Source organism: Loa loa (assembly GCF_000183805.2).
Source record: "Loa loa unplaced genomic scaffold supercont3.69, whole genome shotgun sequence".
In the NCBI taxonomy this organism is placed as follows: Eukaryota; Metazoa; Nematoda; class Chromadorea; order Rhabditida; family Onchocercidae; genus Loa; species Loa loa.
This window is the reverse complement of record NW_018108249.1, coordinates 48,288-61,408: the sequence shown is the minus strand read 5'-3', so window position 1 is coordinate 61,408 and position 13,121 is coordinate 48,288. Positions and strand designations below refer to the sequence as shown.

The window sequence follows — 13,121 nt, the reverse complement described above, 5'->3', positions numbered from 1 at the left end:
ATAATAATAATAATAATATATATATATATATATATATATATATATATATATATATATATATATATATATATATATGCACATATTATGATGATTAAGGGATAAATTATAAAGGTATATACTTGAAAACTTCTCTGATTGCAACCTAATCCTCAGTACTTTATCAATCATTATCATTGAGATAAAGAATGAAAAAAGCGAAAAAACTGATCAGGAATTGGAAGTAATTCTTGTCCATAGTAATTATCAATGTTTAATTTGCATACAATTTATTCGGAATTATTTTTGTTACATGTAAGGACTAGCTAAATTAGAGAAAATATTGTTTGAATTGTTTCAAATTGAAATAAATCACATTATCGTAATTCAGAACATTTTAGTACCATCTACTTAACGGATGAAATAAAATAAATAGTCAAATGATAAACAATGAAACCGATATCAAATGATATCATTTGTGTGTTTAGCGCTATTAGCTGAATCTAACTCTTCAAATAAATCTAATTTTTTTCTTCGAAATTAGCTACTGAAATAATTTCTTCAATTACAGAAGATGTCAATTGAATTAAGCTCATTTGGATGTTTTGTCAGCAGATGTCCAAATAAATGCATGAGACACTTCATTTATATTTGTCATTCTGTTACAGTGAGTAATGGGGCTTAACGCCTTAGCTTCTGCGATACCTTTTCATTTCCTGTCAGATACAGTTGACATTTGGAATCGATTAGCATCAAAACAATTATCATATTGGTATGCTCTATTTGTTTGCATTTTTTTCTTTTCAGAATTTTTGAAATTTCAACGAACGTCTGGAAAATATTTAATTTTTTAAGCCAAAATAGAAAAGAAACGATTAAAGGAGATAATCATGAACACTAAATCAGGATTTGATCGATCAGTTTTCGTTCCGTTTCTCTCATATCCTGCACCTCTTTTCAGGACGACAAATTTTTTCATCTCTTTTATTTTTTATTTATTTATTCTTTTTTTTTTTTTTTTCGAAATAAACTCTGCAAATCAATTTTTCCTATCAACATAAGGATGGATTACTCCATCTTGTCCTACATTTAATCGAAATACCATTTTTAGAAATATTAAAATTAAAAACGATTAGGATTACAAACTTCATAATCTAGGCTCGATACTCGATGACTAATCAAAAATTTATATTATTATCGATGATGACTGCGGTAATAATTTGGAAAAAAAAAAAAGTACCCCTTCTTTTACATCAAATTATGATTGCACAGCCGAAAAAGTCAACAAAAAAATTTGGATAGAATGAAATATTGTGGTACTATGATTCAACCACTTGATGTTCATATTATTACTGTTAACATTTCATATTTTATGTAACTTTCACAATTCCTGATTTATAAAAATAAAAATTATTAATGATATGATGGTAATGTTTAGTTATTATCAAATTTCATCATTATAATAGTTGCAAAAATTAAATGAGAAACAAGGAATAGACTTTGTATAGATAATGAACGAATATGGTACATTTTGATTTGGTCCAGTATTAACAGCTGAAACCGGATAATAGCAAATTATATATCATTGAAAGGAAAAAAAAAAGAATGAAACATGTAAGGATCATTTCATCAAATTCAAACTTATTGCTTTCATATTCTGTTATCATTACAGGTGTAAACCGATTTCTTTCAAAAAAAAGAAAGTGTAATTTTGGTTTTTTTTTTTTTTGCTTCTAATTTCTTAATTTACCGATAGAGAATTTGATTTTTTTTTTTTGGGTAAATTTCGTAATTTTTCGGTTTAATTTAAATTCTTATTCGAAAAATAACAACAACTTTTCTCTTTTAGTCAGCTAATATTGCAAATGTTTTGATCAGATGAGAGTTGAAAAAAAAAAAAAAGAAGAAATTCCTGATATTACTGAACGGAACTGAACGTGTTAAATGATATTAATGATGTCATTTATGGTAGCTATAAAATCAACTATAATTATAAGGTATATTTGTTTACAAAAGAAAAAAAAAACCTGATGCAATCTAATACAATGCTAAATAATACACAATAATAGAATTAATCCTTTCCGCTAGCCGATAGAAAAAAAAAAAAAAAAACAAACAAAAGTTTAAAATTGAAAATAAAACCTTTTCTTCTCTGAATGATACTCTTTGACAATAAATCATGTCATCCTTCTTTGCGCATCCATTTGCTTTGATAAAAGTAACATATTTATTTCAGCGTTAATGATATTCCTTCCTCCCATCGTATCCATCCATTAATGAGAGGAAGAAAATTATGAACTTTCTTGGATCACACTAATTAGGTTCGAAAAACTTATTGACTAATACAAGCAAGATTGAATCCAAAATTTATCTGAATTTAGTGTAGCAAGGTAGATTGAGATTGAGAGAAAAAGGGTTTTCAAATATGCAAATATCTTTTATTCGAAAATTTATCATATCCTTTTTCATGTTTCAATAGCAGTCAATCAGCTTTGATAGGAATTGAAAATATTACATTAAACAAATTTCGGGATAAGGAAGCCGAAATGAATCTGTTCTGATGAGGACAACACCAAAATGCATCCACCATTAGGTTGATAAGCCTGTTTGCTAAATCCAAAACTGCGAAATGCAAGATATTTCTTGCAAAGATAAAAGACATAGATGTTTGAATGGTATTTCGAGCACTATTATAGCCGGATTACATGCTTAAGTGGGAATACTTGAACGAAGGAAAAGCTTCAGTGACTTGTTTTTGTTATCTAAACCTAAATTATTAGTCTCCGTTTGCATATTCCTCTACAAAAGGTGACACCTAATTCCGGATTCAAAAATATACTTCGATAATCATGCAGACAGCTTTTGGAACCGACATTTCTACTTACTATGCGAAATTGCATAACTTTGTGATACTTCTTCCAAATAACTGTCCATCGACTATTCTCCTTTTTAAAACGTTTGTGCACCTCATGAATTGCAACTGCTCAAATTCTCCGTATCCAGATCCATCACTAAATCTAACAAATTTTACATTCATTCACGTTTATAATTTATGAGAATCTACTATTTAATACTAAAATTTTTTAAAAAAACAGCGGAAATATTTGAAGTAACTAAGAATGTCGAAGACTACCAAACATCTATTCCGAATCATATGTATCATCGAGTTTTAAAACCGGTAGAAGCACTTCCACCAACTCATCCAGAAAATTCGCTTGAATAAGTGGTATGCTTTCATCCTTGAATTTCAAACTGTCATGAACGGTAGCACATCCATAAATGCTCAGAAAGTAAAGTTTTGGGATTTCTCTATCCAGATGGACCGCTTACAAGTTAGCTCTTTCAAAACACTCAAACAATCACTCTTTCAGTTCGTTACTTACAAACACATAACGTAGTCAGATTTCAGTATCGACTAAAATTTCCATTCTCACAGGTTTTTTATTTTCTTCGAATCATTTGCTATAAGTATTACAGTTATTATTATAATGATGATACCACAATACAATTTAATAAGGGACAATCACCGAATTATAGCGACATAATATAAATAATAAATAAAACCAAGTCCACATGAATTTCAGAAAGCTGCTATCAAAAAATTCAATGGCAACAGAAGATGGCAGTGAAAAACTCTGAACTTATGGTAAAGAAATGAAACAGAACGAAATACTGTAAAGGGAAACAGAAAAGAGACATAAAAAACTGAACGATGAGGACCGATCATCCGCAACTATCCATCTTTTTCGGACCATTTGGTTTAAGCCGCATGCTTGTCCCACTCCAGCGCAATCCAAAACATTTAATAATCCAAAACATTTAATACTTGAAAAATTTCTTCCAAATTCTTATACCAGTCTGCTGTGAAATACAACAAAAACCACGTCAATCGCCGAAACATTATTTTTGGATCATGCATTCGCTGCATTCCAAAGATTTCTAATATTAAATTAGAAAGTCAAGATAATCTTCAATTAAATAAAAATACAGTATCAACTGAAAGTTTGCTTTGAGGAAGATTCAGAAAAACCGTATAATGTCCTCGGAATGAATAAACGAATAAATTAAACATACATAAATGGTCTCCTGGTGCATAGAATGAGAATCCGGAAAGCTACCAGACCTACAAAATATGCACTAATTTCATTTGGCTGATATGAACGCAAATTCAGCAGTGACAGCTCTATCAGCTCTATCATAACCACTGCAATAAGCAAGAGAAAAACTACTCCTACTCCTCCGTAATATATGCTGCGATACAATAAAATATGAAAAGATACGTAGCACCCCATACTGGGGGGTAGTAATTATATAACGATACTTATATAACGGGGTAGTAATGAAAGGGTAGTAATTTTTTTAGTAGTAATGAAAGGGTAGTAATTATACAACGATACTCAAATGTCAAGTTATTCATGAATAAGTCCTGCAAAATGACATCTGAACTTCTCAGTGCATCAAAATCTGCATGTTTAACCAAAAAAAAAAAAAAGAAAAATGAAAAAAGGAAAAAAAAAGTAAATTTGAAAGAGCTAAATTAATCGGAAATCAAAAACTTACGTTGAGAGAATGTTTAATCACTCGTGGAGAAAGTATTTGATCACTCCAGAGATGAAAGCATAAGCAATTGTTTTAGCACCTTAGTTTGTGAAGTTTCACGTATTTCACCTGCCAAAAACATTTCATCCACAACTGTATAGACCTAAAATAAGATTTAGGACTATTTTGGGTAGGTAATTCATTTTTAAGCAATCCTTTGGAAAACATATCGGTAAATAAAACATGCCCAGCTCAATATGATTATTAGAAAATAAAAATAAAAATAAAATGAAAACCGAAGTGACAAAAATTTGTCACTTTGACGAATCAAAATTACAGATGTTCAAGTTTTATCACGACGGAACTCCTTTAACAGATATGCTAACCACTGTTGTGGATTGTGCGTGTGTTACAACAGAAAACTTTTCAGTTCTTAGGAAGGTGCGTCGCAATGTAATGAAATAGTACACAGAGTTTAACACATACGCAGTCCATACAACACTGTGGCATAAAAAGTTTTTTCACAGTTCGACATATCTTACGTATTTAAATATGGTATGAAGTTTGACGTCATATCAAATTATGTGATTCTTTTTTAAAACCGATGTCGAATAAATAAAATCGAAAAAGGAGAAGCAGAAGAAATGTCTACCTTATAAAAATTGAAGACTAGATCAAGTTCGCAGACGTTGTGAAAGTATTCATTTAAAACTTCCACAAAATTATGTATTGCTTCCAGATAATACAAATTATTGTCTAGTATATCAACACAAATGCAGAAATACAGACCAGCGTAACGCCGATATACTATTTTGAAATTTCGAAACTGAAACATAACACGTTGCAATCTGCTGAAAATAAGGATCTTATTGCAAATTTCACGTTTCCATCGGATACGTACATGAATTTTCACCAAATATTACTTATTTGGCATGGAGGATTCCTTTTTCTTTACTTTTTCCTCTCTTCAATAATTTAAGATCAAAAAAAAAAACATCACTCCTTCCACAACCATTAAAGATGCTACTCCATTATAATACTGCCAAATAATGCTTAGAAAATCTTGAACCACAATATTCCCAGCTAGACTATTTCTTACGAGTTCAAACTACTTGAAATGCTACTAGTGTAATTGAAAACTAATTGAAATAAAAAAAAGTTAAAAAGTTACTAACACCGATAGCAAGTGGAAGAGAAAAAAATACCTCTACAAAATTCGTATGTTTAGCATCTCGTACCGTTACACAAGCATGTACTTCTTCTATCAATTTCTGTTTTTCATCATTATCAAAGTTCATGTACCATTTGGCCAATCGAGTTTTGCCTGCACGATTCTGGATAAGAATAAATCGTATCATTACGGCTTCCGTCAGTTAAATATAAAAGAAAACTGATGCAACACAATTATTTGGCACTCCTTCGATGTCTTGAATTGGTAGTAAATAAATTTTCTGAAACAAAAAATAAATCAATTAATTAAAATCATGGCGATATGAGTGCTTCCTCGAATGTCATTTGTGCTAACGTTCATGAAATAACTTTATATTCTGACCAATTCTTTACATCCAAAATTCATTCATATTAAATGTTAGTTACGGTTGCGTAAAATAACGTGTAGCCATACTGATATCAATAACTGGAAATGGAAGGATACGGTATACTATTATGAAAAGTTTAATAAGCGTCTAATACGTGCCATCCTAGTAGTGCATATATCCTCCTATTATCCACTTTCCTCTAACAATTCCATCTATACCAAGACATAAAGCTTATAAATAGCCGAAGTACAGTAATCCCAGGATTCCACATGAGTACCGCTTCATGTCTTCTAGCGCTATACTTGCGTGAAATACCTTTTATTTTGTTACAATTGGAAATCCTTCCATCCGATCATCATCGCAATTATCTTTTGACATTACAGATCGATTCTAGCATGTTGCATTAGCTTAATCTGAAAATTTAATAGCATTACGATTGTACATCCAAGAATTATCCACTCTCATAAATAACATTCACAACAGGTATATTAACAAACTTTTACATGATGTTAAGCTATTGGTAAATTTGATTAATTTTTGTTAAATCTGAAGGTTTGATGATAATTTAAAACAATCAAGGGTAATTTGTTAAAATCTTTTCCAATGACAACATTGTAAAAAAGAAATGTTTGATAAAGATTAGAAATTAATTACTTGAACATATAAAACAAATGAACTTGTAATTGTAAAAGTTGGTATGTAATAAAACAAGGAAAGGAAAAGTAAAGAAGAAAGTATCTACTCAGTAATAATTTAAGAAGTTTAAGAAGTTGGTATTGCAGAAAGATTAAACAAATTTAAATTAATTAAAAAAGTATGAAAATGCACCTTTAGCGTATTCATCATATTAAGTTGTTATCAATTAACTGAAATTCGGTTTATGTAAAGTTGTCTTTTCTTTTATTTACATTAATTAACAACAAGGAGTTAAAGTTGAAATTTGTAAATATATCTCAAATTAGGCATGAACACTTTTGCCTTTTTCTGAATATTTAATTCAGTTGACATAATCTGATGAAATTACATGTTCAATGAGGAATTTTGAAAAGTTTCCCCTATCTTATCTAAAATATTCATTATTTACATTTCATACATTTTTACTATTTTTTGTCACTATTTATATCATTCGCTGCAAATATTATTATAATTTTAAAATAATTTAGCATTATTAATATTATTAACACAACAATTTCAGCAAATATTATAAATTTCTGTTTTTTAATATTATCATTAAAAAGGATTATTAATCATTAAATTTAATTTTATCAATCAATAATGTGACGAATTTAATATCTTACGTAACATTGTTGGCAAAATATTACTTCACAATTTTACCGAATATTATAATATTTTAGAAATAGTATGAAAATGGGTAATGGTTGCAATTATTTTTATTATTTAAATGTTTTTAAAATCTAAAAATCATACGAGATTATGAAGTTAATATAAATATGCTAATAACCATTATAATAATGTTAATAATAATTGTTATTATTACAAAAATCGTTATTGATAAAGTTAGCATTATTGGCATTATTAGTATAATAATTATTATAGGGAACATTAGCTTTATCTTAAATCCGTTGTTGTCAAACAATCGATTGCTTATCTGATCCTTCATGATCGATTAATGATAATATCTGATGTCAAATTGTTAAACTAAATTTATTGATTATTACTTTATTACTATTCACCATTATTACTAATTATTATTGTTATTTTTGCTATTATCATTATTATTTTTATTATTATTATTATTATTATTATTGTTATTATTATTATTATTACTATTATTATTATTATTACTATTATTACTATTATTATTATTATTACTATTATTATTGTTATTATTATTATTATTATTACTATTATTATTATTATTATTATTATTATTATTATTATTATTATTATTATTATTATTATTATTATTCTGTCATGTCATGGTATAATTATTCAAGCGTTTCCGGACTATAAGAATCCCGATTGTGGAGCAGGAAAGAATGAAGCACCAGTAGGCCTGCAACCCTTCTATGTACCTTCTATGTACCTTATTTCTATGTATCCATGTACCTGGAAGGTTTGCCACCATTATCGACAGATGCTGATTACTGCTGAATTCGATCCATATATGGTGACACGGAACAATGATGGGTTGACCGCAATAGGTAAAATCATATTTATTTCATTAGTAATGCAACGAAGGAATATATTTTTTGTCAATACGGTTTGATGTAGCAGTTGATATGCTTTACATACGTATTGATTCATCTAAAATGAATTTCGATAAATTTAGAAGCGCTTAGTATGAGTTTTAAAATTTAACGTATTTTTAGGATGTGATTTTTACCTGAAAAAATTTGGGACATTGAAAGGATAGCGGATTCATGCTAGTTAATTTTGAATTGTAGAATAATTGAAGTTATTTATGAAGAGATTTATGCGGAAGGTCATTTGTTGATGGAAAAAGTTAACAGAATTCTTTTTATATTTATACTTTATGTTTTTGTCAAAAATGCTATTACTTTGTTAATATGTCGCATACAGTCTCTGCTAAAGGGATTGCAGTTGTGATGAAGCTTAACTCCACAGAATGATGCCCAATGGCCATTAAGGCTAATGTCAACGAAAGGACTACCAAACGAAAGAGGCTTGAGCTGGTGGGTAGAAGCAAAGAGGCTGAGCGCTATTTTATTCCTGATAAACTAAACGCTTTTTATTTTATTTTTTTATTTTTCAAAACTATGTTAAATATTAGTTGGATATAAATAAATCTAATTTTAATAATATAAATCTTGATTTATTTTTTCCTCCTAGACCAATCTTTGGATTTTTTTTCCAAGCGGAACGTGTAGATATGCTTTCTACTTCCAATTATCTGATCTGATCCATTTTGTCCACCTTGATTCATTGTCCACCTTGATTCATTGTCCACCAATTTCGTCTGATTACTGATATTTTCGGAAATATTTTTATCACTTTTAATAGCTTAAAGTACAGAATTTTATTGTTAGTTTACAATTTTATTTTAAATGAATTTCGACACGTTCTTTTTTACAGTGTAACAATTAATTGATTTGTTATGAAAGATGGAATTTAATTTGTAAATAGTTTTTAAAATTGTTTTTATCTTCTTGCTGGTTTACATTTCTTATTGTTTACAATCTTTGTACTAAGTTAATTGTGCTAGGTTAGTGTGCTATTCGAGAATGTGTTTTCATTGATATATTCGAGAATATTGATTTGATTGATTGATTATTGATATTTGGTAAAATGATCGTAGCTGTTCCTAATTTTCTAACTATAACAATTTATTGTTGTTCTAAAATTTTTTTCAAGAACTTATTGCTTCTGATTTTTTCTTTTTTTTTTTTTTTGATTTTAATTATCATCCATGCTTATCAGATATAACAATTTGAATCAATAAATTTATTGATTGTTATTTTTTTTTTGTGTATTTTATAATTTTACTATTTCAGTATTTTTTTTCTTTTGTTGTAAATTATTCATTAAACAATAATTATTCATAAATGATATTTTTATTTCTTATTTAGTGAAATTTTATTTCGTATTTATTTTACTATTAAAATTTAATTCCTTTAAATTATATTTCATTTTAATTTCATTTTTTGATGTAAATTATTTTTCGTTTATTTTTAAAAGGTTTTCTTTTTCTTTTTAGTAATAATGATTGATTAATAATATTAGTACTTGTTCGAAAGTTAGCAATGTTTACTTCCATTTATTGTATTAACCAGTTTTTTGATGTTTTTATTTATTATTTTTCAACAATTTCTTTCTCCTACAATGATTTTCTTTTTTAGTAGCTATTCCTCGTCATAGTTTTCATCAATAAATTTTATTGATTGTTATTATTTCTTTTCCTTTTTTTCCCCCCCCCCCCTCCCTGAATTCATTACTTTAGTGAATTGATAATTTTTCATTGTAATTTGAATGATTTACTTAGTAATTAATTAAATTAAATTTTTTCTTTTTGAGAAATTAAGTAGATTAGCATGTAAATTATAATTGTTTTGGCTTTTTTTTTAAGAATTGAAAAAAATTTTTTTCCATATGCCTTTAGTGAAATGATAATTTTTTGTTGTAGTTTGTGTGGTTTACTATTTTGCAGGTATTCCAATAATTAAACTAAATTGAATAGTTAAATAATTAGTTAAATTAAATAAATAACTATACTATACTATTTTGCAGGTATTCCAATAGTTAAATTAAATTAAATAGTTAGATAATTAGTTAAATTAAATAAATAATTAGTTAAATTAGCATACAAACTATGGTTATTTTGATTTCTTTTTTAAGAATTGAAAAAATTCTTTTTTGTGCTCCCTACTTTAGTGGAGTGATTAAATTTTTTTTTTTGTAATTTGTATGATTTACTATTTAACAGATGTTGTGATAATTAATTAAATTAATGCTGTGGTAATTAATTAAATTATTTAAAGAAAATGAAATAATGGTTATTTTTGCTTCTTTTTTAAGAATTAAAAAGATTATTTTTCAAATACTTGTTCATCTATGTTTCATGTTAATATTCTTTTGCTTTAGATTTGGCTCATAAGATTGTTCCGTTCATTTTATAGTGCATAATCAGTTTGTAGGCTTTTATAATTTCATTACATATTGAAATTTAACGGGATTAACATAAAAAAAGAAAATGTCATTTGCATTACTTTATTTATTAAATTCATCAGTTTATTATTAATTATTTTCATTTCGATATTTTAATGCAAATACAGGCTAAAGCATTTCAATTTTGTTTCGTTATTTTTTTTTTGTTTGTCCTTTTAATAATATTAAAGCAAAATTGTTAGCTTTAAAATTTTTGATTTTTTTCTACGAATATCTAAAATACAATAATTAATATTGCATTTAATATTTAAATATTCAATTTTTCAAAATAATTTTTTCACTTTCTCGACCATTTTAATAATTTATATTTTCTTATTTTTATATATGAAATAATTTAGTGTGATTTTTGTCACCAAATCATATTTCTTCCTATTTCGATATATCTCTTTAAATTTTCCTCATTTTATATTTTCTTACGGGAAATATTGTAAGATTAATTGAATCTAAAATGTCTATTTCTGATGACAATTTTTTATTTTATTCTTTCTTGCACCTTTTTTTATGTTCCTATATTAATTTAACTTATTGAATACCTTTTTCTTGTATCCTTCTTTTCCTGCATTTTTTTATTAATTATACTTATTCAGGTCTTCCTTTATACTTATTAGACGTGCGCTTTTTTCATTTTTTTTTATTTACCTTAGCTTTTCCATGCTTTTTTTTTTTATTAACCTGATTTATTTGGTGTTTTTTTATTAATTAAATTTTCTGTTCATCTTAACTTTGAATGCTATTTCGTCATTGACTAACTTTAATGCATGTTTCTTTTTATTCCTCTTCAACATGCACGCTTTTTTTTTTCTAATTTAACTTATTTGATGTTTTTTTTTCTTTTTTTATTAAGTAACTTTTCTGTTCATCTTAATTTTGCATGCTATTTCAGCATTGATTAACCTTTATGCATGTTTTATTTTTCTCCTTTTTTTTTTATTATCCTTAACTTTGCATGTCTTTTTTTTTTTTTGTTAATTGATTAACTTTTATGCATGTTTTCTTTATTTCTCTCAAATTTACATGCTTTTTTTTTTGTTAATTGACTTTTATGCATGTTTTTTTTTCTTTCCATTTAATCTAACTTATTTGGTGCTTTTTATTAACTGACTTTTTCCATTCCATTTTGTCAGGCCTTTGTTGAAATGTTCAAATTAATCGCACGAAAATAATTTTTTCTTTTTTTCTTTACATTTAAATTTTCAAATAAAAAGCAATCATCCATTAAAAAGCATGCTTTTTCAATTCATTCCATTATTTCTTATAACACTAATGTGATGATTACTGTTTACGTAAAGTAAGTGCAACATGCAGGAAGAGAATGCAAGTTTAAAAAAAAAAAAAAAAAAACTCCCACCTAACCAGAATGCAAGAGGGAGAAAGAATGTATGAGAGAGAGGTAAGTGAACAAATATATAAATATAATCAAAACTTCCAACAATCTTTCTCCTCTCATTTATTTTCTAGATTAAATTAAAAGTAATAAATCTCCTCTATGGTATTCTATAGTTTGCAAAATTTAAGAGCATCTTAAACTAGCATTAATATGTTAGCATCAATTTTGAAATTTTAAAAAAAAAATGTGAAATTAAATTTGCTATGTAAGAGAAGAAGAGAGATATTTTTGTTCAGTGAAGTAAGTGAAGGAATGAAATAAATGAACATGCCATTAATGCTTAGAGGAGGAAGTAATAGCAGTTAATGAAGCGATAAAGTGTTCAGAAGTTAGAGGGATGAGATAGAATGGGATGTAAAGCTTGTAAAAATATCAATGAGAGGATAAATGACATCGGAAGTAAGCAATAATAAAGGGACAGAAGTAACACTTCAAGGGGACACTTCTTCATCTTAAATGAACATGATGAAAGTTTGCTTGATAAGGTACACTTCCTAGTTTAGTTATTAAGCAAATTATTAGCAAAATAAATGAACGATGATTATAAAACCAGTAGTAATAGTAGTAGTAGTAGTAATAGTACATCATATGATTAGAGGAGTGTAAGGGTGCTGATGTGATGATGATGATGACATGTGATAAAATTGTGATGCTCTATGGATGTTGTCATTGTTGTGATGGTTTGCTGCTGGCGCAAACTAATGTCTTTTTCTTTTTATTGCAATGGTTAAATATGTGTTTCTTCTTATTGCATGCTAATGATTTGAGTATATTTTTGTTTAATAAAATTAAAATTAACTATTAATTTTATTGAGAAAATTATTTAATATTTGTTATTATTGCTTTTTCATTTCAGCATAACTGTCACATTTATTTGTCACTTTTCATTTAAACCTTCAAAAAATATGGGACATAATTAAATTCCTTTAATTCTAACATCTTTCATTTCTTTTAATTATTCAACATTAGTACGATATTGATCTAAATGCGTTTTTATAATTATATATATATATATATATATATATATATATATA

At 27.0% G+C, this 13,121-nt stretch overlaps 3 protein-coding genes across 3 annotated transcripts; 1 reads left to right on the top strand and 2 right to left on the bottom strand.

Moving 5' to 3' along the window:
* Positions 1-3,116: 3,116 nt before the first annotated feature.
* Positions 3,117-4,268, bottom strand: LOAG_08186 (hypothetical protein; the record flags this gene model as incomplete). The annotated part of the gene is made up of 2 exons (XM_003143718.1): positions 3,117-3,285; positions 4,051-4,268. 2 exons carry the CDS (start codon positions 4,266-4,268, stop codon positions 3,117-3,119), a joined length of 387 nt encoding a protein of 128 aa, XP_003143766.1.
* LOAG_08185 (AP-2 complex subunit sigma) lies at positions 3,401-5,973 on the bottom strand. Its single transcript, XM_020447634.1, has 4 exons — positions 5,721-5,973; positions 5,168-5,341; positions 4,537-4,678; positions 3,401-4,099 (listed from the first exon to the last, which is right to left on the bottom strand). The coding sequence occupies exons 1-3, from the start codon at positions 5,871-5,873 to the stop codon at positions 4,577-4,579; spliced, it is 429 nt and encodes a 142-aa protein (XP_020302156.1). The 5' UTR covers positions 5,874-5,973; the 3' UTR covers positions 3,401-4,099; positions 4,537-4,576.
* Positions 5,974-7,415: 1,442 nt separating this feature from the next.
* Positions 7,416-8,430, top strand: LOAG_08184 (hypothetical protein; the record flags this gene model as incomplete). Its single annotated transcript, XM_003143716.1, has 3 exons — positions 7,416-7,431; positions 8,012-8,218; positions 8,387-8,430. The coding sequence occupies 3 exons, from the start codon at positions 7,416-7,418 to the stop codon at positions 8,428-8,430; spliced, it is 267 nt and encodes an 88-aa protein (XP_003143764.1).
* Positions 8,431-13,121: the final 4,691 nt, after the last annotated feature.